General features: G+C 43.1%; 1 protein-coding gene across 9 annotated transcripts in view; it reads left to right on the top strand.

Moving 5' to 3' along the window:
* FRY (FRY microtubule binding protein) overlaps positions 1–27,154 on the top strand; it is a 362,513-nt gene that overhangs the window by 310,017 nt on the left and 25,342 nt on the right. For 6 of the 9 annotated variants that reach the window (XM_040340443.1, XM_040340445.1, XM_040340442.1 and 3 more), the window contains 6 exons: positions 1,852–1,860; positions 7,218–7,418; positions 8,428–8,589; positions 19,570–19,733; positions 22,198–22,387; positions 26,830–26,979. In XM_040340443.1, coding sequence (XP_040196377.1) covers positions 1,852–1,860; positions 7,218–7,418; positions 8,428–8,589; positions 19,570–19,733; positions 22,198–22,387; positions 26,830–26,979 — 876 coding nt within the window. The remainder of the gene's footprint in view (positions 1–1,851; positions 1,861–7,217; positions 7,419–8,427; positions 8,590–19,569; positions 19,734–22,197; positions 22,388–26,829; positions 26,980–27,154) is intronic. The other 3 variants (XM_040340444.1, XM_040340451.1, XM_040340446.1) reach the window with 2 other exon arrangements.

Here is a 27,154-nt window from a genome sequence, read left to right as displayed (position 1 = left end):
GGAGACTGGGCTGCAGGGAAATATTCTAACATAACGACCCCAAACACCTCCAAGACGACCACTGCCTTGCTAAAAAAAAGCTGAGGGTAAAGGTGATGGACTTGCCAAGCATGTCTCCAGACCAAAACCCTTATGAGCATCTGTGGGGCATCCTCAAAGCTAAAACTGCAGGGTCTCTAACATCCACCAACTCCATAATGTCGTCATGGAGGAGTGGTAGATGACTCCATTGGCAAACCTGTAAAGCTCTGGTGAACTCCATGCCCAAGAGGGTTAAGGCAGTGCTGGAAATAATGGTGGCCACACAAAATATTGACATTTTGTGCCCAATTTGGGCATTTTCACTTAGGAGTGTACTCACTTTTGTTGCCAGCCGTTTAGATATTAATGGCTGTGTGTTGTTATTTTGAGAGGACAGCAAATTTACACTGTTATACAAGCTGTACACTCACTACTTTACATTGTAGCAAAGTGTCATTTCTTCAGTGTTGTCACATGAAAAGATAGAGTAAAATATTTACAAAAATGTGAGGGGTGTACTCACTTTTGTGAGATACTGTGTGTGTGTGTGTGTGTGTGTGTGCATGTGTATATATATATATATATATATATATATATATATATATATATATATATAATCTGAAAAAAACAATTGCCTTTTTTGCTATCACTTAGAAGGCCAGTAGTCCCCTATGTGTAGTCCCCTGCTCCATGAACTTCTTTCCCAGCCACAGCAGCCGAAAGTGACAGCCAAACCCGGAAGTGATGTAATACACTTCGTGTTCATTGACAGGAGAGGAGATCAGTAAATGGGGGGGCCACTGCAAGGGTAGAGTTTGTCTAGTTCCTGGAGTTTGGCATTAAGTAACATATATATGTTTTCTTTAAGGAAGGGTTATGTAATGAAAATAAGTCCCTTAAAAATGTTTTACATTTTTCCTTTATGTGGCATTATGCTTTCTGTAAGACGCAGGGACTTGGACTTTAATCACTCCTTACATCTAGATTATACAACACAAAGTCATTCATTGTATATAAACAAACATAGCAAAGCTGTCTAGTACAGTACTGGAGGCTGCATACCAATGACATTGTAAAATGCAGTTGCTCCAGAACTTAGTAAATGAGGTAAAGTTTTACTTTATAAAGAATACCCTATCACATGCAAGGAAAATTTAAAAAAAAATTGATTTTTGCTTGCACATGATTGGATGATGGAAATCATCAGAGCTTCTGCTCATTTATTAAGCTCTGGGGTAATTGAACTCTACACATTTTGTGCAAATGCCAGTGTTGCTAGATAGCAGGTCCAGTCCTGGAACAAACTAATCACTGACTTTTAATGGTAAAAAAAGTGTCTTGGTTTGTTTGATGAGCTTGTATCTGTAAGCAATGCCCTATGAACCTCTGGTACATTTGGTAAAATTTTAGTTGTCACTGCTAACAAATATCTGACCAGTAAAGACATAGGAATTTCACGGAATTCTTGTGCACACAAGGTATGCGAGTGCAACCTGTGGATCAGGACTAATGTAAGGCTCCTGGATCACCAAGACATTTGACTATAACAAAGACAATTGCATGACAATTGGAGAATAAAGTATTTCCATCTATGTTTACAATACAAGTTATTTACCTGATTGGACCATTCATATGCCTCTATGTTCATTAGTATATCGTTAAACATTCACATTCCATTTCTAAGTGTTTACCGCTGTCAGTGTTGTCTCATTCTCATAGCAAATGTGTGTATAACTGTGGTGACTATATTCTCTAGAGACTTAAAACAGTTTTTCTCTTCGTTTTTTTTTTTTTCTTCTTTGTTTTGTTCTTGTTTTATCTGCTATCCAGGAGCTTCAGGTAAGATGATGATGTTCTAAAAGTGAAAGTGTGTTTGACGTTCCAGGCACGGTCTGTCCATTTTCATAGTAGATTTGTCACAGATCACTCAGTAGCCATATAAGGCCCTATTAGAGGGAGCAGAGCTTCTTAGATGCATGACTTGTGCACCTAAAATATATTGTTGGTGGCATGAAAACATTTTTGCTGTGGTTTTGGCAAACGACTAAAGGGGGTTTTGCTGCTAAATAAAGAGGACTTAATGTTTCACACATATTTGGAGAGTACACTTCTGGCTGGCTGTTGTGAAAACTGCCTTTTTGGCTGCCTTAAAAGGCAACTCCCTCCACTTTATTATTCTTAAATTACACCATCATCCCATAAAAAAAAAAAAAAAACCTTGAAATAAATGACCTTTTAGTACTGCTGCATACAATATTTCTTTAACATATTCAAAGCCCAAGTCTGGGCACCAGAAAATCAATATCCTTGCAGTGGGGCCTCCCTACACTGTAATGGTTAACGTGTATGTTCACCTATTCCTCAAAAATTAAAAGGTAAACTAACACCCCTCCCCCCATTCCTGATGCACTTACCTCCATGGTGATGAACTGCCACTGCCCACGCAGCCAGTGTGTCAAGGGATTTTAAATGCCGCCCTTTTTCTCCTTTCCTTAAGGCTGGGTTCATACTTATGTAAATTGGATGCGGATTTCCCCTTATCCAATTTGCATGAAAAGAGAGTGTGACCGGCTCTCAATGGAGCCAGTTCACACAGTTCTGGGGCAGCTGCGGTCCGCATTTAGAAAAGGGTCCTGTGCATCTTTGGCTCAGAATCGGGTGCAAATTCAGGCAGAAATTTGGACCCGATTCGCACATGAACAGGGACGCACCGGACCCCCTTCTGTGACCCGCAGCAAGTGTAAGCCCAGCCTATGACTTCTGTGAGCGATTTCGATTGTGCAATGCCGTCACCTGCCAGCACAGACCAATCAGAATCACTGATTCGTTCCTAAATCTCTAAAGAAAGAGGGGGAAGAACAGAGGCTGTGACAGTGACAGCTCATCTTTCAGGAATGGAAGTGCAGTGGGGACTGGGGAGGGGGGGTTGTCGTGCGAGGAGTATGTAGGGTGTGTGTTCATATTAAAAAATGTAATGAAATGGTGAACTTTAAATGCTTTTTATGTCTAGGGTTTGAGGAATAATCTGTAATACTTATTATTTGCTCCAGCAGCCATTCACCAATCTGTGTGACCAGTCCCCCACAGCTTCTTTTCTAAGGCAGTCTGGCCGACAGTCACACATTGATGATGTCATATATTGATGATGTCATATACAATGCAGAAACTGCGTTGTATATAAAGACAGTGGTGGCCTGCCTACAACCTGTCAAAGTGAAAAGTGTCTCTGGCCAGAGGAATAAGATAAGTATTACCGCCTTTTCCTCTAGCTTCTAGGCTTCTAGATTTATCCTTTTTAGTGCAGAAGGGCCCCACTGAAAGGTTACTTTCTAAATTTCAGAATTCTGCTTTATACGTTTGCAAAGAAACAAAGATGTCTAATATCTAATAGAATTTAAGGTACCCATGGATATAATATAACACAGCTGTCAGCTTAAGGTTGTGTGTGACTCCTGCAAGATAACATAGGTTTCTGTTGATTATGTGCCCTCAGGGAAGAAAGATCATACTTGCTACTATATACGCACAGGTATTGTCACTGAGTACAGAAAGATAGTGCAGCAACTAAAGTGGAATTCTGGTATAACCCTGACTACTCCTAAAAATTGTGCCCGCTCCCCCCTGCCACCTATGCTTACTAACCTGTGTAAGAAAGATGTGTAGTATACTTACCTTTTTCCAGGCTGCTTCCTCCTGGTCACACGACCCCCCCCCCCCGTGTCAGCCAGCACTGCTGCAGAGGAGTAGAGGGAGCGCCGACAATAGATTGGCCATTAAAGTTTCCATTAATTAATTTTTGTATGTCACATGCACAAACTGGGAGACATAGGGTAAACTGGAACTCTATGAGGCAGTAATTGGGGTTTGTCTGATAGGGTGAAACAGTGGATATATATGTCAGATAAAACAAGTATGATTCCTTTGTGTACCATCTCGTCTCTATGCACATGGCCAGTATAACGAGTAGAAACTGGTAAGAATAAGATGTGTATGTTACTGTAATATAAAAATAGGGGAACGGTAGCAGGTAAATGAAGAAATCAAACCCACCTCTTAGTTTTCCATCTGCTTGTAGGTGCAGGTACCCTTTAAAATTAAGAGACATATGCTTTTTTTGGCCATACTTCTCTTATGGGTCACAGAGGTACAATTACTTTTGTCCTCCTGTGACCCCGGATTGCCTACTAGTAGTTGACAGGGCAAAGTCGACTCAGGCTCTGGAAGCATCCCAACAATATTGTTGGACCTGCCCCGCTGTCTGATTGACAGCTGGCTCCACCTTCCATTGCATGAATTAGAGCCAAAGCCAACCACTCCCGCCCCCTCTCCTGCCCAGCACACCAGTGGGTGCTGAAGGAGCAGAACGGAGAGAGTAGACTGATAGTCACTGCTCTGCTCAAAACAGACCTAGAACTGAGCGATTAGTGGTTATGTGATCACTCTCGATCTTAGAGACAACATGGAACAGCTGCAGTATCGCATAGATGCTGCAACATGGAGGTGAGCATGTATGTTTATTTTTTAATCCCATAAGTCTTCTTCAAGTCCACCCATAAGCAATGTTTAAGCATTTGGTAAACTAATATATAAATTGTAGAGCACATACCGCCTGCTTATGACAATTGTGGTGTTCATAGCCCAGTCAGGTCTATCTGACCTACCCACTGAAATCAACATTTAATTTTGAGAAACTCATGAAGAGAAAGAATAGCAACCCTGTTCGGCCTAAGGCCGGGTACTAACGAGCAAACATGTACGGTGAAACGGGTCCGTCGGACCGTTTTCACCGTACATGCCTGCCAGAGGGCTTCTGTACGATGGTTGTACTAACCATCGTACAGAAGTCCGCGCGTAAACATTACGTGGGGCGTGTCCGCGTCGTCGCCGCGATGATGACGCGCCGATGACGCGCCGACGTGGGCGGGCCTGCCATTTAAAGGCTTCCACGCATGCGGGCGCTCGGACATGTACGGTAGGTCTGTACTGACGACCGTACATGTCCGAGCGGGCAGGATTCCAGCGGACGGTTTTAAAACACGTCCAGGAATATTTGTCTGCTGGGAAAAGGCCCGGCGGGCAAATGTTTGCTGGAATTCGGCCCGCTCGCGCCTACACACGACCGAACATGTATGCTGAAACTGGCCCGCGGACCAGTTTCAGCATACATGTTTGGTCGTGTGTACGGGGCCTTAGACTAAATAAGAGACAAAGTACAGGTTTGGAAAATTGTAATTGTTAGAATTTGGCACACATGGATCCATCCAGTGCTGGAATATGGGTTTGCTGTGAGCCTAATTGGCATGCAGAACAACTGGTTTTGGTACAACAGCCCAAGTGCACAGGAACAAAAAGAAACGCAGATTTCTGCGGTCACCTTTTTTTGTAGGTTTGAAAGGTTTTACTAACTCCCATTTGTTCTCTGCAGATATTATAGAGACAAGCTATATAAACTATAATTTAGTTCAGCATACCATAGATGGTGTATGTTGGGCGTTAAATAGCATCTGATCTTAACAATCGGAATAATTTGTATATGGGTACTTTTCGTCTTTTTTTTGTGGGGTGATCATACACAATCCAGTTCCAGCATTTCTTGTGATGCTTAGGCATTGGGCAATGTTGTGCTGCCTTAGCAGGTTACATTCAACACTTCTGACAGATTCTAGATAACATATGTCATCTCACACATTAGCTTTGTGTTCAAACCTGCCTCATTTGCCCATTTGTGGCTAGCCTTACTCCTATGGTATGTTGGTCTGCTTTAAACTACAATTTGTATCTTTCACACCAACATGTAGAAAGAATAGCATAAGTGAGGTGGGCTGTTACAGTGGTTGACAACATGAAAACCTTTACCTCAGGACTTTGTTTTTATGTTTTTTTCAAGGGGTATAGACAGCATTGGTTAAATCAGTGAGAAAAGAAAACAATTAACACAGAGCAAAAGGCAACAATGAAGTCCAGGTACCTATACTTAGCCATATATAGATCTCGTTTTTGTTGTTGTTCAGCCAGTGGCCTGATTGGAAAAAAATATGGATTCCGCCATCCATACAATCGAGGTGAATAGAAGAATCCTCCCCACAGACACAGTGTATTCTGACAGCGGGAACTCTCCGCTGTTAAAATTCACTGATCATCAGATGCAGCTTATTGGCTGCAGCCACCAATCAAAATTATGTTGAGTCAGTGGCCACACATGGTTTAAAAATTCAACCAGTCCCTGCTGAACCAGTCAAATTTTAATACATCTATGGCCCGCTTTAACCAGCTAAAAAACCAATTGAATTTCACCTGTTATCAGTCAGAACCATAGGCCCATATTTAAACTAAAAGACATATAAATAAAACAAAAACAAAACCATTGACATCATTGTAGCATCCGGGGCTTGTGCAGCAGGATTGTGAGCCATCTGCACAGTTATCCTTCTGTCAATATAGAAGTTAGCTTGATGGCATTAAGACTTACCGTATCCAAATCTAAAATATATAACATATTTTCCCTTTGCATACATTTTACATTGGCCTTCATACTGTATGTATGAATTTGTAGTGAACTCAAGCACAAAAGAAGTTAGTTTCCTGCTTTTCTTTTAATCACAAGGACTACTTCCTTTTAAGTACAGCAAGTAATTAGTACATTGTTTAGAGCATGAGGTACAGGAAGACGGGTTCTATGATAATGCTTAGTCTCCAAACCACACACTATGTGCAGCCTGGCCATTTGCTGTGGGCTTTTTGATTATATACCACTTTGCAAAGGCCCCTGGCTGGAAGACGAGGCTTGCAAAGATTATGAATCTCTCTGAATTGTAATTTGATTCATTCTGAATGTATCGTTGGCTGGCAGTAAGCTGTGGGAAAAAGCAGCCCATGCATTCGCTGATCTTGTGAAAATACAGGATCTTTGAAGAGTGGCCAGAGAAACATACTATTCGTATGACATCTAATTAAACACTTAGGCACTGGGTGGGTCTGCAGGGCAGACGTTTTCAGAGAATGGGAACGTGCAGATAAAAACACTCATACACGTCTGAGTGAGAACACTGGAGCCCTTCTGGTTAAAGAGATTATTTCAAAATCACAGATAAGTAAATAGTTTTCACTTGGGAAATCATTTTTATTCTTTGTTTCATAGGTTCCTGTGAATGTATTAGTGCAGTTTGGTCATCAGCTTCTAATGCTTGTTATTGCAGGGAGAAAGCATGGATAATTTCAACTGGGGAGTTCGTAGGCGTTCTCTGGACAGTCTGGACAAGTGTGATATGCAGCTCTTGGAAGAAAGCCAGCTGTCGGGAAGCACGCACAGTCTGAGCAAATTGAACCAGGATGACTCAGATGAATCTTCTGAAGAAGAAGATCTAACTACAAGTCAGATTCTGGAAACCTCTGACTTAGTAAGTGTAACGCTATTGTTGGTAGAAATGGGGCATTATGGTTAATGCACCCCTTTGTGGCTTACTATACCTTAAAAGGGGTTTTCCAGAATGTAAGTCATCTTTGTCCAGTAGTATGGCATCATTCCCATGCCAACCAAACTCCTGAGTACTCCATATAGGGCACACTTGTATCTTCATGACTGTGTTATATGGTATAAGCTAGTTGGCATTGCTTTTCTAATGTACAGAGAATCATAGCGGCAAGGGATCTCTTTATAATTGACCAAATGGGGGCATGTTTATTTTATACATTTTCTTTAATAACTTTTATAATATTTTTAATGCATATAGGCATTTCATACATATCCAGCCAGATGTTGAAGCTGTAAGCACACTTTTACATATTTTCCTAACTGTTTTTGGCTGCTTTGATAAAAAAACAAAAAACTGTTAACATTGTTCAAAAACTCAAGCTTTATTTTACTAACACAGCTAAAGGAGTCAGAGACAGTAACTCATTCCACCCCTACTTATTGGGATAAACATGAGTCCATATTTAGACTAAAATATGCAGCATGAGTGGGTCAATACAGAAGTAAGCTTGGTGGCTCATGTCATATTAATATTCCAATCATACAAATTATACACTAATGTATGTAGTATTCGGGGGCAATGAAGATCTTTCTGTTTTAAAGATTGTTTACTAACAAAACACGGTAATCCAGTAGATGGCCATGGTGCCGTTCTTCTCTTGAAAACAATATCCGACAGCTGGAAAATCTCAGCCAAGCTTTTTTGTCCAACGTGGTGGCCTGTAAAGGTCAGCTGCGATTTTGGGGACCCAAAACTGCCTGATTGTCACCTAGTTCTTTTGAAATTACAATTGATATGATACTCCAGGGGACTTTGTCAGTTGATACTTTTATTGGTAATTGTTTTTCATTGGATGCAGTGAAGCTCAAACAAAAAGTAAAGGTTTACAATTTTGGATCTAACGTTTGTGCCGTGTTTGCCTTTTCTGTTGTAGATCATAAGCCTTTCTCCTTCTGAAGAGACAAATCACATGGAGTCTCCCTCCACATCATGTGACACAACCTCTGCTGACCCCCATTCCCTTAACACAAGAACCTCTAGTTTTGATGCATCTTTGCCTGAAATCACTAATCCACTCTTATCTGAGGAATCTAAGGTGATGGAGTTTTGGTAGAAATCAAATCTTTGCAATGAATGCTTCTCTCAGCTGATTTACCTGTAACCCCAATGACAGCATAGCAGGATACTAACATATAGACTGGATGATTACTATTAAGCTTTCTGTGGCAGGAGGGGTTCAGGACATTGTGCTGTCCACTTTCAGCAACAAAGTGTTTAATAATGTTTCCACTAACTTCTTGATCTGAGGCTGATGGTAGACCCTTTGCATAGAAGTATATGTTGTCTGTATTTCACATGTATCTTTTATTGCCAAATTAATATGGGTGATTAAGCTTCAAGCTCTCTTTCATAAAACGGAAGACCTCTTTATGGGTGTCTTATGATGTACTGTGAGCTCTTAAGTAAGGATCAATTTTTAGAATACCTCTATTGTTGGATATAAACCTTATGTTCTTCTTAGAATGTATTTTCCTAATTAAAAGCCCTTGTAATATTAATGTTAAAATATTGAAACTACATATTTTATAATTTTTGTAAATACAATTATATCAAATATATGCACTTCTATCTTCATGTGTACAGACCCCCATACATGGGCGAATCTGATAAGTTGGCACTGAGCAGTGCGATATTTGCACCTGATCACTGGGATCTACCAGTATAACAATTTGCACTCCAGTCTCTGGGAGTTTCGTGCTCAATAGCACCAAATATATATGTGATAATCTGCACATCAGGCTTAAATACATGTCTAGGTTGCCAATGGCAACTACATTCTCCATTTCATTTCTATGCCCGCACACTTAAAATGAGCTGGTTGCTGTGAGTAACACAATTCTTTGACACTTTCTCAATAAATAAAGACTAAAAACTGCCCTTTCTCAGCATTTCAAGCTTTTATCCAAATCTATTTTATTTATTTTTTTTAACAAAGTACATAATTTATAATACAGACTGACTCTGTGAGCTAAATAGCTCTTTTGCATTAGTTTACCAGAAGGCCTAAACTTCCTTTTGTTTAACTGCAAGTTTTAAAATGGCTCCCCCATTGAATATAAAGTATTGGCGGGATTCTTAAAAGTTTACTAAAACAGGTCTAGGCCATCTCTGGTATGGCCATTAACTGCAGATCTGATTTACATAAGACAAGCTAGTAGCAGCAGAAAAATGATTGACATTAATGAATGGAAAAATTCCCTGAAATGTTTATCAGAAATCATTCTTTAGTTATATTTACGCTTGCAGTATTTGTACTGTGCAGTGCAAAAAATAAAACCTTAAGCATCTAATAATAAAAAAATAAAATAATGGAGAGTAACCAGCAGAGACCAATCGGCAATTGTTTTTTTTGCTGCAGGATTTAAATTTGTATGCATATTACATGTGAAATATGGACATATTGCTAAAACTCCATGTTTGTCTTTGGTTTATTTAAATGTCTAAATCCCTTTCATCTAACACTTCTGACACTGATTTAATAACAACAGTACTACTAAGTTTGATTTCTATTAATGTTGATGTGTTGCATGTTGAGCTATGAATTGCACAACATATAGTAGGCACTAGGCACAAAATGCCTTGTATGATGTGGGCTGCATGTCCTCTATGTGATTTTGTTTCTGTGTGGGAGCCTATTGTGTACCAAGCACATTCGAATCAATGCATGCCGTTCTGGCTCGCTCTCAGAATATTCAGTTCCGACCACAGTATTTTGCTAGATTCACACAAAAACTGCTCTATGCTGATGTTTGAAAAGATCGGTGCATTGGAGACTCGATTCTTTCATTATCAAAGGTTGGTGAAAGTTGATCAATGTTTTCTTTCTTGTTTGTGAGCACAAAACAAACTGCAGCATATTCTGTACATAACACATTGCAACCGAGACAAAACGTTGGCATGCGTACAATGACGCCTTCATACATGCAATTGTGACTGAACTTTGCTGCAGTCACACAAAACCACCTCTGTTTTTATACAGTGTACAGTGTATAGTTAAGGATAGGCTAACAATGGTATTCAGGTTAGTGGACAGCTCTAGTAACATTGTTCAAATCATTGCTGTTCGGCTACAGTATATATATTGCTATGCATTTGTGGTTATTCATGCTCCCAGTTAGGCTGTTGATTAATTATGTTCTTTCCCCTGATTCAGCACAATACACCAAATGCTGTTTAATCTAACGGGTCATCAGGCCTTACCCCAGTGGCTCAGGAGGCGCACGTAGCTCTCAGAAGACTTTGATGTTCCTCTGGGGAACTTCTTTGCTGGAACCCTTCTCTCTGCTACTTGGCCAATTTATGCATATGTCATTATTAAACTCTATATACAATTTGAATGTTTTTAACCCTTTTTGTGCCCAAAGGTCATTGAAGCCTAGATGCCATGTCCAAATTTAGCAGTGTGGACATACTTTGGTTAACTTGACTATAACTCTGACTAACTCAACCACTGAAATATTTTTTTGATTTTCTTTAATGGACATATTAGGATTTGTTTTGGCACACTGTATTAATAAAACCCATGGTCTGTTTTTTTTATTATTTTTAGCATTTTTTAAATTAATTTATTCTGCAATTTTATCAGACAATTGCAGTATTAAACCGGAAAAAAAAGTTGTTTTCTTAATGAAGCCTCCAGTTTGCAAATGATTACCATGTTATAGCTCACATAGCGATCAAATGACCAAGTACCACTCTAGCTGGTTAGTTATCCATGTGGAAGCAGCTGAGCTTTTATTTATTCACAACAATTTTTTAGATACCTTCTTTTGTGTGACCATATGGACTAGTAGTCAAACTGATTTCACCTGTGCCAATTGATTTTCCATAGAGATTATATGTAAAACATGTATACAATGTAACTTTTAACAAATAAATTGGAGCATTTTCTGCAGATAGCAATGATGTACTGTAGCCTATACCAGCCATTTAGATGTTAGACTTCTGTAGGAGCAATGAAATATTTTTTTCTGATTTGATTCTAATGCATTTTTTAGTTTTATGTCTCTGCTTTTTTGCAGACAGCCGTGTGCTTGTCCTTTATGGGCCTTTTTTGTGTCTTGCTATTTTCATGCTATAGAAAATAATCAGAATTCTTCTTTCTCACAATGAGCTACATGTATCAAATATCAATATTAACAAATATTTCCCAGCTAGCAATCTGACTCAAACCTACCTGGAAAAGTAACAGCCTTGAGGCAAAACAAACTCCCAGTACTGAAAGTTGTATAGCAAGCTAGAATGTTTATTTAGACAGTTTGCTGTTTATTAATATGTTATAGTTGCTCATAGAATCTTTAAAGAAGTACAGCCGAAGCTTGTTTGGCTGTGTGTCTCCTGTGGATACAGGACTGCAGTTCGTTCGCCACTCTTGTGACACGTTTTCAGCAGACAGTGGGCTGAAGCCTGCTGTCGGCTGACTTCACAGATCCGGTTTCGGGAAAGATTGCGAACCATATGGTCGAGATCCGCCCACATGCCTGGACCGGTGTTATGTCAAAATGGACAATTCATCAAGATCTCCAATTACGTCACTTACGGTTACGGTAAACCATCATTAATTGGCGATTTCGATGACTTGCTGTTTTGACACAACAGCAGGTAAGGAGGAAAAAGTTGTCGTTGGGATGGAGGCATCAATTTTGTTAGTATTGGTTTGAACTAACAATATCCGTTCATAATACCGTGTACTGGAGTGTATACGGTTGCCAGTGTTGTGTCAAAACAGTAAGTACATTTCTGACAGTTTACAGTAACCGGAAATGACGTAATTGGAGATCTTGATGACTTGGCTATTTTGACAGAACACCGGCATCCGGCTCAGCCTCTCAGCGAACTGCTCCTGCTCCCTCCACAGTCCAGTGCTCCAGTGGCAGGGGAGGCAAAGCAGAGAGCTGCTGACTGACAGTCACCAGCTCTCTGCTTAGGGAGCTGGGAGAAAAGAGTGATCTGCGGTGTTCGATCACTCGGTTCTCAGTGTTGGAGACGCCAGGGGACAGATGCCGTATCAGACCGATGCTGCATCCACCTTGGTAAGTATGATTTAAAAAAATATATATTCCCATACTTCTATTTTAATTCTAAAATGTTTGCTGTGGCTTATCAAATTGTTTGAGCTTATGTATTCATTAGATACAAACACAAAGGTTGTAAGGCTACATTCACTCAGACAAACTGCCCCAGAGTGAATGGCAGCAGCAGGAATCTACTGATTCCCCCTGTTGTGTTGAGCGGCTAGCCGTGGCCACTGAGCCCCTACACTCCAATGACAGGTTGTCAGTGGCTGCGCTATTCATGGCTGTTCACACAGCCAACTATTATCTGCTGTGATTGCTGCTAGATGCACTACACACATTTAGCAGCAATCACCACAGGTAAACACTGGCTGTGTGAACAGCCACAAAAAGTTGCACCATCTGACAACCTGTCATTAAAGTGTACAAGTTTGGCATCTGTAGATAGCCGCTAAATGCAGCATCCGGAATCAGTAGATTCCTTCCACTGCCATTCACACTGGGGCAAACCACCCGTGCAAATTCAGCTTAAAAGGGCAAAGGCAAGAAATACAGTAGCTGCGAAAGACAGGAAAATACACAACCACAAAGCAGCCGCTTAAGACTGCACCAAGGGTTAGTCCATTAAAGGTTTTATTTAATTTTTTATGTGGAGTTTGGCCGACTTTTCCACAAGATTTGTAAATATTATCTATATATCTCTTGCCTATAGTTCCTGTCCACCTTGGAAACAATTTTTCTCTTATCGTCCATGGACGGACACAGCTCCTTAAATCTTGACAAGTGGGTTATGTTCCCTGTTTACAGGAGAGGACTAGGCAGAAACATGTTAAATAGTTAAATACATGTTACATTAACAGAATTGAACAGCCCCGCCCAGGGGGCGGTCCCTCCAGACATAACCCTCCTCACTGCAGCTTGCAGCCTCAGTTTCGTTCTGCCTAGCAAAGGAGAAGGACGTATGGCTCCCTTTGGGCCCAGCGCCCTGAGGAGAAATTTTATTTTATTTTACTTTACTTTTTCTTGAAGAATCTTCTTTCAACTGTTGGCTGAGAGACAGGCTGGATATTATAGATCCTTGTAGTCTACTCAGTCCGACCAGCAAGCGTGGGCACACCTTTGCAAAGAGGCTTGGTCTGCCACGCCATACCTCATGACTCCTGAGGTGGCCGGTGAGCTTTGCTCCGAGGTCCACATATGACTGAGCTGTGGTGTTGCCTCAATCACAGTGGACCGGGCCGACAGCTACCTCCATTGCGGTTGTAGGTCTGTCAGGAATGCGTCAGCGAGTCCTCGCTCGGACGGGTAAGTACAGTCCCTCCTGCTTCGGTGGGTTGGTACAGCTGGGCATTCCTGGGGTTCGGGGGTCCCTTCCCCTTACTTCCCTGCTCCTTTCCCTTGCTGCATTGCTAACATTGCCGCTGTCAGGGGGGAGGGGGCCTTCCTGAGGGGACTGTTATCTGGCCTGTGTTTTTTCTTTTTTGTATTGGGCTTTCCTGTGAGGTAAAAAGCCCTGTGATGAGCACAGATGTTTATGATTATACTTCAGCAGACGCTGACTGATTGGTGACACCTGTAATGGTTTTGCTTTTTATGCTGTATCTGTGTCTTATCCTTAAATAAAACAGCCCTATGAGGCTTTTCCTGTTTAAACACAGGTCCCTGCAAAAGTTACCTCACGGTTCTTTTCCTCACAGGCAGCGCTGTGCAGTCTCCTCCTGAGGGAGTCCCCTGGTTACCCCTGGTCAGCGCAGCAAGTGGGTGAGAGGCCCTGAATAGGGCTCTAGGAGCCTTTGTCTATTTGTATGGACAGGTGTGCATATTATAATACACACTATATGTAAATATTGGAGTCAGTATCTGGGTCCTTCCCCACATGCTGGTGGTGGCAGCAGGTGTTAGCACCTGTGATTCCCACAGAGTTTTTATTGTTAGTCCTGGACACAGTTTGTGCCAGGGTGGGGGTGGACTGCGGGCGGGTGGTAAAAGAGTGCCCCCTTCCCCCGCTATCCCCTGGGGAATGCTCTGTTATGGAGCCATGGACTAGGTACCTAGTTAAAAAAAAAAAAAAAAAAAAAAAAAAGGCAGAATAAGGCATTTATGGGTGCGCTTTTTACTGCTGCAAGGGACTCTCCTAAGCTGCATAGTGCAGCTGGGTTTCCGCTGAGGGCTCGGTCTTTTTTGGATCACACAAATCAGACCGCTGTATAGGTTTTTTCCTTCTGTGCCCTTCTTTGATAATTTCTGAGATGCGGAATGAGAAAAGCCACTGAGGGCTTTTGTAGTCCCTCACCGCCGGGCGGGAACCCCTACTTGTATGGATCTGACTGATAGAAGATCCGAAGTACTGACCCGTTCCATGTTTACCATGCTGGGGTCTGGCTTGCGGCCTATTGTGGCCACTACACTGGGGTCTCAGTGGTCGCTGGCGCTATTTTTTGGGAGATTTTTCAATTACATTGAAAACTCCCATTGGCGCCCATTTTGTCGTAGCCACGCTATTGCGCAGCTTACATTGTGCTGGCCTTTTTCCTGTGGCCGCGTTCTGAACGCTCGGCGGCCATCTTGGAGTAGTCCTGACCCCTAGTGCTGTATACAACTCACAGAGTGAGCATTTTGCACCAGACAGTGGAGGAGCACCGACTCTCTCCTGAGGTTATTAGCCTAGCGGACCAGCTGGTCCAGGGCCTCATATAGGTCTGTGATGCTTCATTGAATGCTGCGCCCTTGTTATCCAGGGCGTCTGTTTCAGAATGGTTTTATGCACACGGTGGTGTAGTGCTTAACTCCATTACTTGGCAGCAAAAGAGTCATTGGTTCGAATCTGCACACTGACGCCAATCTGCACACTGACGCCAATCTGCCTGGAGCTTGCATTGTCGCTCCCTGTGTCTGTGTGGGTTTCCTCCGGGTACTCCGGTTTCCTCCAAAGACATGTGTGCATACACCTACATAATATACATACACACTATGTGTGTGTATTATTTAGGGGCAACCCTCCCAGGGCGTCAAAGGCCCAGCTGGGGGACTAATCTGTCCCTGGGTGCATAAGCCGATCACGCTGGCACCCAAATCCTGCCAATGTATATAGCCTTCCCTCCCTGTCTCTAGGTGGGAGGGGCGGCTTGCAGGTTCACAATTCAGTGAAACCTCCCTGCTCTCCGACTAGTGGGTCTGCGAGGTGGTCTCTTCGGAGTACTAGATAGGGTTTCCTCCTATCCACAGAACAAAGTTCTGTCCTTGTGTCTTCCCCTCCCGGCACGTCGGTCTGCCTTGGGCAGTGTGGGATTTGCTAAGCTGCAAGGTAATTTTTACCTTTCCTGCAGGACGAGAGTAGCTGCGCTTCATCCGGGGGATGTCCTGACGTCCTCGGACATCAGGGACGCATACATGCATGTCCCGTTTTGCACATGTCACAGTGTTTTTTTCTGTGCTTCGTGATGAGAGAAGGGTCTCTGTCAGCCTGTGGCCCTCCCTTTTGATCTGGCGTCAGCACCATGGGTTTTCAGCTAGGAGCTCGCACTTATTTGAATTTTGTTGGGACAGCGAGGCTTTGCCTCATTGGCTACTTTGACGACTTTCTTCTGAGAGCAGCTTCTGTCTCCGACCTAGTGGATGGGTTATTCCCATTCAGACCCTCCGAAGATTCGGGTGGATGTTAAACGTTTAGGCCAGAAAGTGTAGCTCAGTGGCAGCAAGCCTGCCCTACATGTGTGCGACCCAGGGTTCAAATTATGGGCATGCTAGGTTCCGACTCAGCGTTGGAGTATCTAGTGTTGATCCAGACTCCTCAGTGGCAAAGGTCCTTCTTGCCCTGGAGAAATTGCAGACTCTTCAGTCTGCGGAGAAGGTATTGGCATCACGCAATCGGTCTTCTCTCCGGGCGCCTGCTGGTTCAGGGTCTGTGGGTAGCCTCCTTCAAGGTGGTACTGTATGCCCAGTTCCACACCCTGGTTTTCCAGTGGAACTACTGTCCAGGTGGTAAAAATCTCTTGTCTCTGAAATCATTAGATTCCTGTGCGCCACCTAGTCAGAGTCTCTCTGAGTTGGTGACAGAGATTCCCGACTCTTCGGTCCGGGAAGTTGTTCCTTCCTTCCAGTGGTCGGTGTTTACGACGAATGCCAGCTCACGGGTTGTGAACCTGGAGGTTCACAAAACTGGGGGGTCCAGTCGGCCCTGAGTCGCTGGACTTGCGGGACCTATGACCACACCTCCTTGAATGTGTCTGGTCTCGGTAGCTACCCAGGGTCGGGCCTGGCTAGTGCCTGGTGGAAGACCGCCTGGGAATACCAGGTGCTGTCTACTGTTCATTGTCCTACTATTTTAGGCGATCAGGCTATGCTTCTCCTTGTGGTCGACCAATCTGGTTTCAGCCGGACAACGCCACGGCCGTGGCTTCAGTCTACCATCAGGTATGCCGGCAGGCAGACTACTGGAGTCGCCAGATGCTGGACCAGGGCGACTGGTCTTTGTGCTTGGGGTGTTTCGGCTCCCTTGCAGGAGGTGAACCTCACATGGCATGGATCTCCTGGCAGCTTGTCTCCGCCGCAAGGGTGTCAGTTAGTGGCCAGGTCTAGTGATCTTGTACAGACGCGTCAGTCGCGCTGGTGGCCCTGTGTTGTCTGTATCGGTGATTTTTTGCCATTCCTCCATGGTAGTTGCTTCCTCGGCCGCTCCACAGAGTGGATGCTGAGGAGATCCCGATGATTCTAATCGCTCCAGATTAATCTCGGCGTCCTTGGTACGCTGATATCGGGCGCCTGGTAGCGGAGGCACCCTGGCGATTGCCAGGGCAGGAGGTTCCTGTCTCAAGGTCCCATACTTCCTCCTGTTGTACAGTCACTGACTTGCTTAACATGGTTATTGGAAGCCAGACTTTAGGTGACCAGGGTCTGTCTGACTCGGTCATCTCAACAGGGCACCGTAGTCTTCTTCCGGAGGATCTACCGTCGCACCTCTCTTGGTGCGAAGGGATGGAGTGACGTCCACGGGCGTACTTTCAATGTCCAGGGTCCTGCTGTTTTTAAAGCTTGGATTGGATCTAAAAATTGCTTAAAGCACCGTTTGGGGGCAGATTTCAGCCTTGGCTGTGTTCTTTTAGTGGCCTTTTTGCGGCCCGTTCCCTGGTGGGTCCCCTTTTTTTGTGTGCAAGGGGTTTGTCATATACTTTCCCCTCTTGGCCCATCTCTTCCCCCATGAGTTTTGACTCTGGTGCTCTCGGTTCTTCAGGAACCTTCCTTTTGGAAACATCAGAGAGATTTTCTCTTGACACTATCTCAGAAGGTGGCCCCTTTAGTGGCCTTTACCTCTGTTAGAGGGGTTTCTGAGTTGGCGGTCTTGTCTTGCAAGCCGCCATGCTTGATCCCCCATAAGGATTAGGTGATGGTGCGCCCGCGACCTTCCCTTCTTCCGAAGGAGGTTTCGGCCTTTCATACTTTAGGCGTGGTACGCGCTTTGCGGGTATACCAGCCTACTACGGCTCCATTTCGGAGCTTCTGACTCTCTTTTGTGTCGGTGTCTGGTCCACAAAAGGGCCTGGCGGTCTCGTCGACCACCATTTCTCGGTGGATCGGGCAGGCCGTCATACAGGCCTATGCTCCTAAGGGCGGGCCCCCCTTTCCGGTCACGGCACTTTCGACCAGGGCAATTGGTGCTTCCTGGGTTTTTTTTTTTTTTTTTTCCGACATCATGCGTCGGTCTCACAGGTGTGCGAGGCGGCGATTTGCTCGTCCGTTCACGCTTTTTCCAGAACTTACATGGTTGCTGTGAGTGCATCTTATGATGTTTTTTTCAGCCGCTAGTTTTTGCCGGCGGCTGTTTAAAGTTGCACCTCCTCCGTTGAGGAGCTCTGCTTGTTTTGGGGTGAAGTTAAAATTGTTTTTACTGATATATTTCCCACCCCTCGTTTTTTGACACTGCTTGGGGACGTCCCACTTGTCAAGATTTAAGGAGCTGTGTCCGTCCATGGACGATAAGAGAAAATAGGATTTTTTGTACTCACCGTAAAATCCTTTTCTCTGAAGTCCATGGACGGACACAGCTCCCACCCCTCCTTTTTAGGTTTGTACTGCTTGTTACGAACTGAGGCTGCAAGCTGCAGTGAGGAGGGTTATGTCTGGAGGGACCGCCCCCTGGGCGGGGCTGTTCAATTCTGTTAATGTAACATGTATTTAACTATTTAACATGTTTCTGCCTAGTCCTCTCCTGTAAACAGGGAACATAACCCACTTGTCAAGATTTAAGGAGCTGTGTCCGTCCATGGACTTCAGAGAAAAGGATTTTACGGTGAGTACAAAAAATCCTATTTTTACAGCTACAGCAGGGATGGTCCAATTTCTCCCACTTGCAAGATACTGAAGAAAATAAAAACCTCCAGGGAAAGTGGGATGGCTTTAGGATTGATGTAGTGGGTGTGCTGACTTGGGGAACACAATGCAGATATAACATGTAACGCATGAGACCTTGAGAACTATTATTTGAAAAAACTGATTTAAAGGAAACCTAAGCATAGAGAAACATATGGACTGCCACTGTTGTCGACTTGTAGAAATGCTAGCTTACCTGGCCTTAAAGCTCATCTCCCCTGCTAGAAATGCTAGCTGCCTGGTTGTCATGCTGATTAACTGGCTTCATCATTTCTAACTCTGAATAAGAATGCAGTTCTGACTTAATTTCCTGCATGCTTGCTCAAACTTGTGAAATAGAAAAAACGAGATTAGCAGCACAGGTCAGTATCTACAGCTTTCTTTTCATGCTGTAGTGTCCGCCAAAAGCTAAAATAACAGTTTTGGGTGAACTGACCCTGTAATGCTGCCCTTGTTTGTATTGAATGAGACTCCGTGTAACTCAGAAAAAGGTAATCCTGTTACTATGTGCACCAACACGGTTCCTCCTTTAGTAACTTTTGTGCTCTGTCTATGTATATCAAGGTTTTAGAAATACCTGTCTCTGGTTGCTTGATCTAGGCAATATTTTAATTTCCTAATTCCTTATCTTATAGGCTGATGCTGTTCTTGATGAAGATGATGCAACTGTACAAGAAGATGACCTATCAGGGTCAATGAGTGAAATGCCAGTTGTGTTTGAATGTAATGACAGCTTTAACCTAGAAATGGCTGAGGAGGAGAAGGATAACCGAATCATGGAGCATTTTGCACTGACAAGGTAGGTTATATTTATGTGAGGTGGTTCTTCATGGAAAATTGCTGAATATATAAAAATGAGTAATAATAAAGTAAAAGATCCAGACCTTAAGTGCCTAAACAAATTTATACTGACAAATGTAGCCATCATATCATAACTGTTATGGATTGCTATTGGCAATTTGTGAGCACATTGACTTAGCCTAAATTGTTGTAATGAACAGATCTTGCCACCGAGCTTCACTTATCTGGCACACTTCCAGGTGTGTCTGGTTCCTGGTCTTTCCGTGAGCTCTAAGGTATCCTCCGTCAGCACCTATATCACTACTGTGTCCTGTAGGGACTGGTGGAAGGAGCCACAGCACTCTGCTGGGATGAATAACTGGAGCAAGGATTGGAATTTCATTGCTAAACACCATGGGGCAGATCCACAAAGATCTGCCCCGGCGCATCGTATCTGAGATACGCTACGCTGCCGTACCTTACCTGGCTTTGATTCGAATCCATAAAGATTTTGCGCCGTAAGTTACGGCGGCGTAGTGTATCTCAAGCGGCGTAACGGCGCGGAATTCAAATTGGGCGGGTAGGGGGAGTGTTTCATTTAAATGAAACTGCGCCGTCCCTGAATTTCGCAAGGACGTCATTGGTTTTGACCTGGACGTAAATTACGTCCATCCCGATTCACGAACGACTTACGCAAAAAAAAAAAATTGAAATTATACGCGGGAACGACGGCCATACTTAACATTAAGTATGCCACGAAATAGCAGCTTTAACTATACGCCGAAAAAAGCCGACTAGAGACGACGTAAAGGAATGCGCCGGCCGCTCGTATGTTCGTGGATCGTCGGAAATAGCTAATTTACATACTCGACACGGAAAACGAAGGGAACGCCACCCAGCGGACGCCGAAGAATTGCATCTTAGATCCGACAGCGTACGAAGACGTACGCCTTTCGGATCTAACCCAGATGCCGTCGTATCTTGTTTTGAGGATTCAAAACAACGATACGACATAGGAAATTTGAAAGTACGCCGGCGTATCAGTAGATACGCCGGCGTACTCTCTCTGTGCATCTGCCCCCATGATGGGAAATTAGGGAAAAACTCCCTGACTACCAGGCTGCAGAATCCAGAAAATTTGTCAGAAGCCCTAATCTTTTGCTGTTGCTTTGTAATTTTCTCCCCTTCACACTGTGTGCCCCCAAATTTTCATTGATGGTCATAGCTGCAGGCTCACTTCCTGTTTGTAGGCTCCCAGTCTCCCAATAGACCCACTGACTAACTTAAGCTGGTTTTAACAGATTCCTCTGTCCACACAAACAAGGTGAGCGAATCGTTAATTCTACCCCACCAATCTTGACATTTTATTTTGACAGTGGGACCCACTTCTCTCAGAATTCACCTCAGCGGCCTAAGCTTTTCCAACAAGTTTTCCATCTTGTCAGTTCGACAGAAGTTGATTTATTGATTGTCTTCTGTCCAACAGGGATGGCCACACACTGATTGAATTTTGTCCGGTCCCTACTGACCTGAGAAAATTTCAATACATGCAGCTTCAGTGTGCTGCATGTATTGCACAACTTCCCTGGAGCCAGTTTCATCTAATTACTGCAGAGCCCACCCCCAGTACCTAGGAGTCAGGAACTGCATCTAACCGTGTGTACTTTAAAGCGGAGCTCCAGCCAAAAATGGAGCGTCCGCTTTTTGAAACCCTCCCCCCTCTGGTGTCACATTTGGCACCTTTCAGGGGGAGGGGGGTGCAGATACCTGTCTAAGATAGGCATTTGCACCCACTTCCGGGAATACGGGACTGCGGCAGACGCGCCTCTACCCGCAGCCCCCGCTGTCTTCTGGGAAACGCACTGTTTCCAGGAGAGAGCGGGGACCAGTGACGGCGCGCTACTCGCACAATGCGCAGTAGGGAACCAGGCAGTGAAGCCGCAACGCTTTACTTCCCTATTCCCTAACCGAGGATGGCGGCGGGTGCAGCCGAGGGACAATCGATTGCTCGCCCTCGGCTGACGACATTGCGGGCGTGCTGGACATGTAAGTATCCATTTTTTAAAAGTCAGCAGCTTCAGTATTTGTAGCTGCTGGCTTTTGAAACAAAAAATGCCGGAACCTCCGCTTTAAGTTGTTGTGTAGCTCTCTGTGTGAATTCAGTGTTTCGTAGTGAGTAAAACTGACTTGCTTTGTTCCTTAATGTATTAGTTAGGTAATGTGTGCTGTGCTGTAGTGTCCAAAAGCCATAGAGACTGCAAACACGTGTAACATGGCTTGATATCTTCTACTGTTAACATTTAGGAGTAGCTGGGAGTAAAGGTTTTATGGAGCCATAATGTATTCTAAATGGATACTGCTGTTGAATGGACCTTTACTGCGTTGATTTGCTAGCTGGACCTGATTCCTCCTATACACAAGTGCATTGCAAGATAAAAAGATCAAGAATAGTCATGTGTCCTTTTTTTTCTTTACATTTATAGCTTTGGAGATGGGGACAGGATAACCCCTCCTCCTCCATCGCCCTTCTTCTCAGCTATCCTGGCTGCATTTCAACCAACAGCATGTGATGATGCTGAGGAAGCATGGCGAAGCCATATCAATCAACTAATGTCAGATTCTGATGGGTCCTGTGCAGTTTACACATTTCATGTTTTCTCCTCCTTGTTTAAGGTGCGTTCTGATTTAAATGAGGTGTTTTATAAAGTAATGATGTCTAGAGTGCTTAGAAATGTATGTTTTCTATTCAAAGTTTGTTGGCCTGATGTATTAGGATGGAACATTGGAAGGACCATGTTATTGTACGTAGTAGCCACTTTCATTATTTAGCTTTCATTAGAAAAACTGACTTTTTTAAATTAAAAAGAAAGAAGATAAGATGCTGCACTCCAAGAAAAACAGCTCAGGTGTAAACCAGAATAAAAGCGGCTTCAGCTCAACTACTCTCAAGCCACTCTTCCAATGTGTTTTACCATACCCACAGGGCTCAGTCCTAAGCCATGTGGGTGGGGTAAAATTCATTAGGGGTGTGGCCTGGGAGGAGTTGGGCTGAAGCTGCTCTTCTTCTCTACACCTGAGCTGTTTTTCTTGGAGTGTGGCGTCTCATCCTCTTTCTTTTTAAGTGTGTATACTGAGCTGGGACAGTGCTGGAACCCAGAATCAATGTGAGTCACCAGAGTATCACAGGATGAATTATAAAATAATTGGAAGAATAGAGAATAATACAACCCCAATTTCAAAAACGTTGGGACGCCATGTAAAACCTACAAAGAAACAGAATGCAATGATTTGCAAATTGAATAAACTTTCAGTATTGCTGGCACCTTTCCTGATGTCCAAGCTGCCCATTCCATACACACTAACGCACCCCCATAACATCAGAGATGTAGGCTTTTGAATTAAGTGCTGATAACCATCTGGAAGGTCCCTCTCCTCTTTAGTCAGGAGAATGCGACACCCATGGTTGCCAAAAAGATTGTCAAATTTAAATTTGACCGCAAAACCGTTTTCCACTTTGCAACAAACCATTTTAAATGAGCCTTGGCCCACTTTGCAACAGACCGTTTTAAATGAGCGTTGGCCCAGAGAAGACTGTGGCGTTTCTGGATCTTGTTCAGATATGGCTTCTTCTTTTCATGATAGAGCTTTACCTTGCATTTTTGGATGGCATGGCAAACTGTGTTCGCAAACAGTGATTTTTGGAAGTATTTCTGAGCCCATGCAGTAATGTCCATCACAGAATCATGCCTGTTTTTAAAACAGTCTCATCTGATGGCCTAATGATCACAGGCATCCAATATTGTGTTTCAGCCTTGTCCCTTTGCGCAGATTTCTGCAGATTCTTGCAATCTGAAAGGTGATAATATGTAATGTATATAATCGTATATTCAAAGTCTTTGCAATTTCATGTTATGGAACATTACTCTGAAATAGTTTGAAAGTTTTTAGATGCAGATTTTTACAGATTGGTGAACCTCTGCCCATCTAAACTTTTTAGACACTCTGATTATCTAAGATGCCCTTTTTATACCCAAGCATGTATACGACCAGTTGCCAGTTGACCTAATTAGTTGCAAAAAAGATCTTCCTTGTTTGTGCCAGATTTTCCTTGTTAGTACCACTTACTTTGTCAGCTTTTTCCAACCTTGTTACAAATGGTTTGAGAATTATTATTTTCTTAAAATGGTACATTTTCTCAATATAAACATTTGATATATTTAACATTTTCTATTGTGAAAAAATATGAGTTTATGAGATTTGCAAATCATTGCATTCTGTTTTTATGTAGATTTTACACTGTCACAATTTTTGGGGAATTGGAGTTGTAGTATTATTAATAGTAATAATACTTTCTAGGAACACACAGGATTGTTCTGAAAAAGTTATGGATGCAGCAAGTCCGGGTGGGCACTAATGGGCACTAATGAATATTACTTCAGACATGCAACAATACACATCCACCCAGAATGAGATGGAGACATGCAAGTTGTCCATTGACTTTCCACTGTACTGTATAGAATTCCTTGAGAGACATTTATCAACCAAATTGGTGACAAATTTAGATGAAAATTAGGATGCCTGTCAGTCTTTGTTTTAAATATATTTGCAATGTCTGCACCTGTAAACTTGAGTAGCCAAGTGAAAAAGACTTGACAATTTACCACTGTAGATGAGAAATTTAGGGTGCACTCACACTAGCCCTTTTAACTGGGTGCCCTTTGGGGTGGTTCATTTGTGTACTGTGAATGCTCTGAATCACCCTCAAGACTGGGTTATCAAACCATGCCCGGGACCACTTGAAACAGGTGGTATTGTCACGTACCTGGTGGTAAAAGCCCGATATGCAGAGGAAGGCCTCTGTTACACCTCTTACTCGAGAACCCCTGATAGAGCAGACAGAAGGTGCAGGAGTGCAAAATGGCATGAGTGCCTGGCAGGATTGCCTATGCTGGAGCTGACTGGAAACTTCCGATGACAACTTGGAAGGACCACCATCAAGTGAGGAGACCAGGAACAGCAGGTAGGTTGAAGACTGGAGCAGGCTGCTAGTGGGGAGCCAAGGACTGGTCGAGTCGGTAGTAGGCGGGCAGCGAGGTACCTTCACTGAAAAGTAATTTGGTGAAAATATTTAATTTGTTTGAGGGAATAGATACGGTTCTAAAACTGAGTCATAGATGAGCACTGCAGAACTTATTTGCATTATTCGGTTTGAACTTTCCAAATTTGGTCCAAAATCACAGGGTGTACGGGATTAGAAAACAAAGCCCTATCACTGCAGAGGTGGACATGTATATATTTTACTGTAGAATACATGTAATGCACCCTCTATTAAAGGCTTCAGTTTAAAGGGAATCTGTCCCAACAATGTTTACCATGCAGCAGATAGATGAAATTACATGTTTGTGCCAAGTCTGTCAGTGTCCTGCTCAATGTTGCAGCATAATGCTAAATTAATTTGAAGGCATCGGAAATAGACTGGAATCAAAGAAGTGCACAATTCAGAATTGTTTATGTGGAACATTTTGTAGCCTTGCAAAAAAGGAAAAGCAAACATTTCCTTGCATTGTTTTTTTCCTGTCTCATTTTCTGGAAAAATGTTAAATATTTTTTTGAGTTGAGATTGTTTTGTGTTGTTAGCAGTGTGCTTCAGTCCCTCTGTATTTTTCTTTCTCTATGAAAACACCTGATCTCCACTGGACTGCAGAGGACATAGGAACTAGGGGGCAAATCCTCAAAAAAACTGCCTAACTTAACTTTTAGCAGTTAAGTTACACTGGCGGAAAATTTCTACCTAAGTGCCCGATCCACAAAGCACTTACCTAGAAATTTTCGGCCGTGTAACTTAAGTGCCTCCGTCGCAAGGCGGTCTTCTCATCCAGGGGGCGATGACAATTTAAATGAGGCGCGCTCCCGCGCCGGACGTTCTGCGCAGGCGTGTGACGTAATTTTTCCTGACGGGCAGCGCGCAAAATTACGTTACGTCAGGCTTTGTGGATTGCGACGGGACAATAAAGTTGCGTCGGGAAAAAAAAAAGTTACGCGGCGAAAAATAAAATTTGAAATTTAAAAAAAAACGCGGCGATCGAAAAAAAGGTATGTTTTTACAAGGTGTTACTAGTTTACACCTTGTAAAAGCATCCCTAATTTTACGCATGCAAAACGTAACTTACGCAGAAAACACAAAGCTAAAAAGCTTTGTGGATCTGCCTAAGTCCTCATTTGCATACGCAAAGCGGCATTTCGACTCAAAATGCCCCCAGCGGCGGATGCGGTACTGCATCCTAAGATCCGACAGTGTAAGTCTCTTACAGATGTCGAATCTTCTGCCTATCTTTGGAAAACTGATTCTGAGGATCAGTTCCAAAGATAGGCACAGGGATACGCAGGCTGAACAGCAGTTCCGCCGTCCTATCCCTTTTGTGGATTTGGCCCAAGGTGTACATTTTTAATGGATGCCCTCGTGTCTAAAAAAAAAAAAAACGCTTCCCTGTTCTATTTAGGTATTGAGGTCCAGTAAAATCACTGTTTTCAGCGACTACTAGAAACAGGAGATGATCGAACAAAAAATTTGTTGTAAAGAACAAACAAAAAAGGGGAACTTCTATTTACCAGATGCAATGTGAGACATCAACTAGTGAATAAAGAACAAATGTCATGGGCTCAGCAGCACTTGTACTTTTTTATGGAGATTCCAAGTACATACTGTATATTACAGACACATGTGTACTTCTAACAAAGTGATTTTAAAGGTTATTTTTTTTTAAATATTAAACATATATTTACCTGCTCTGTGCAGTGGTTTTGCACAGAGCAGACCCGATTGTCCTTTTCTGGGGTCCTCCAATAGCACCTCTGGCTTCTCCTCATTTCCAAGTGCCCCATAGCAAGGCGCTTTTACATGTTTGTGTTTTTGTTTTTTTACCTTAATGCAGAGAATGTCTTAAGGTAAAAAAAATGTCTGCCTTTACAACCACTTTAAATAGAACAGTATTGCAAAGTGTGGTTCAGATTTTTGTTATTTATTACAGTTTTTCCTGTAAGAGTTTATTTCTGCCCATTGTTGCTCTAGTCCTCGCTATTGTCCTAGTCTAACTGGACCTTATTGTACCTTATAGAGTATACAGAAGAGGTTCTGCTTCCTGACATGCGATGCAGCTTGTTACCTGGGAGACAGTCTGCGTGGCATCGGGTCAAAGTTTGTGAGCACATCGCAGCTACTGACACTGTGCTCTGAATGCCCAACACTCTTTGTAGATGCGGAAACGGTGAGTATTGGTCATCCTGACAACAGTCAGAAATTAGGGAACCAAAAGAAATTCCCATGGTGCCAGACATTTTTTTATGGACAACTGCCTAAAAACACAAAGACAGCTGATCGTTTCCACAGATGCATCACCATTTTTTTTTATGGCCAGTATCTACATTTCTGGAAATTTGTCA

Source organism: Rana temporaria, chromosome 2, assembly GCF_905171775.1.
Source record: "Rana temporaria chromosome 2, aRanTem1.1, whole genome shotgun sequence".
NCBI lineage: Eukaryota > Metazoa > Chordata > Amphibia > Anura > Ranidae > Rana > Rana temporaria.
Note: the sequence above shows the minus strand (reverse complement) of the source record. Positions and strands in the feature narration are given on the sequence as shown.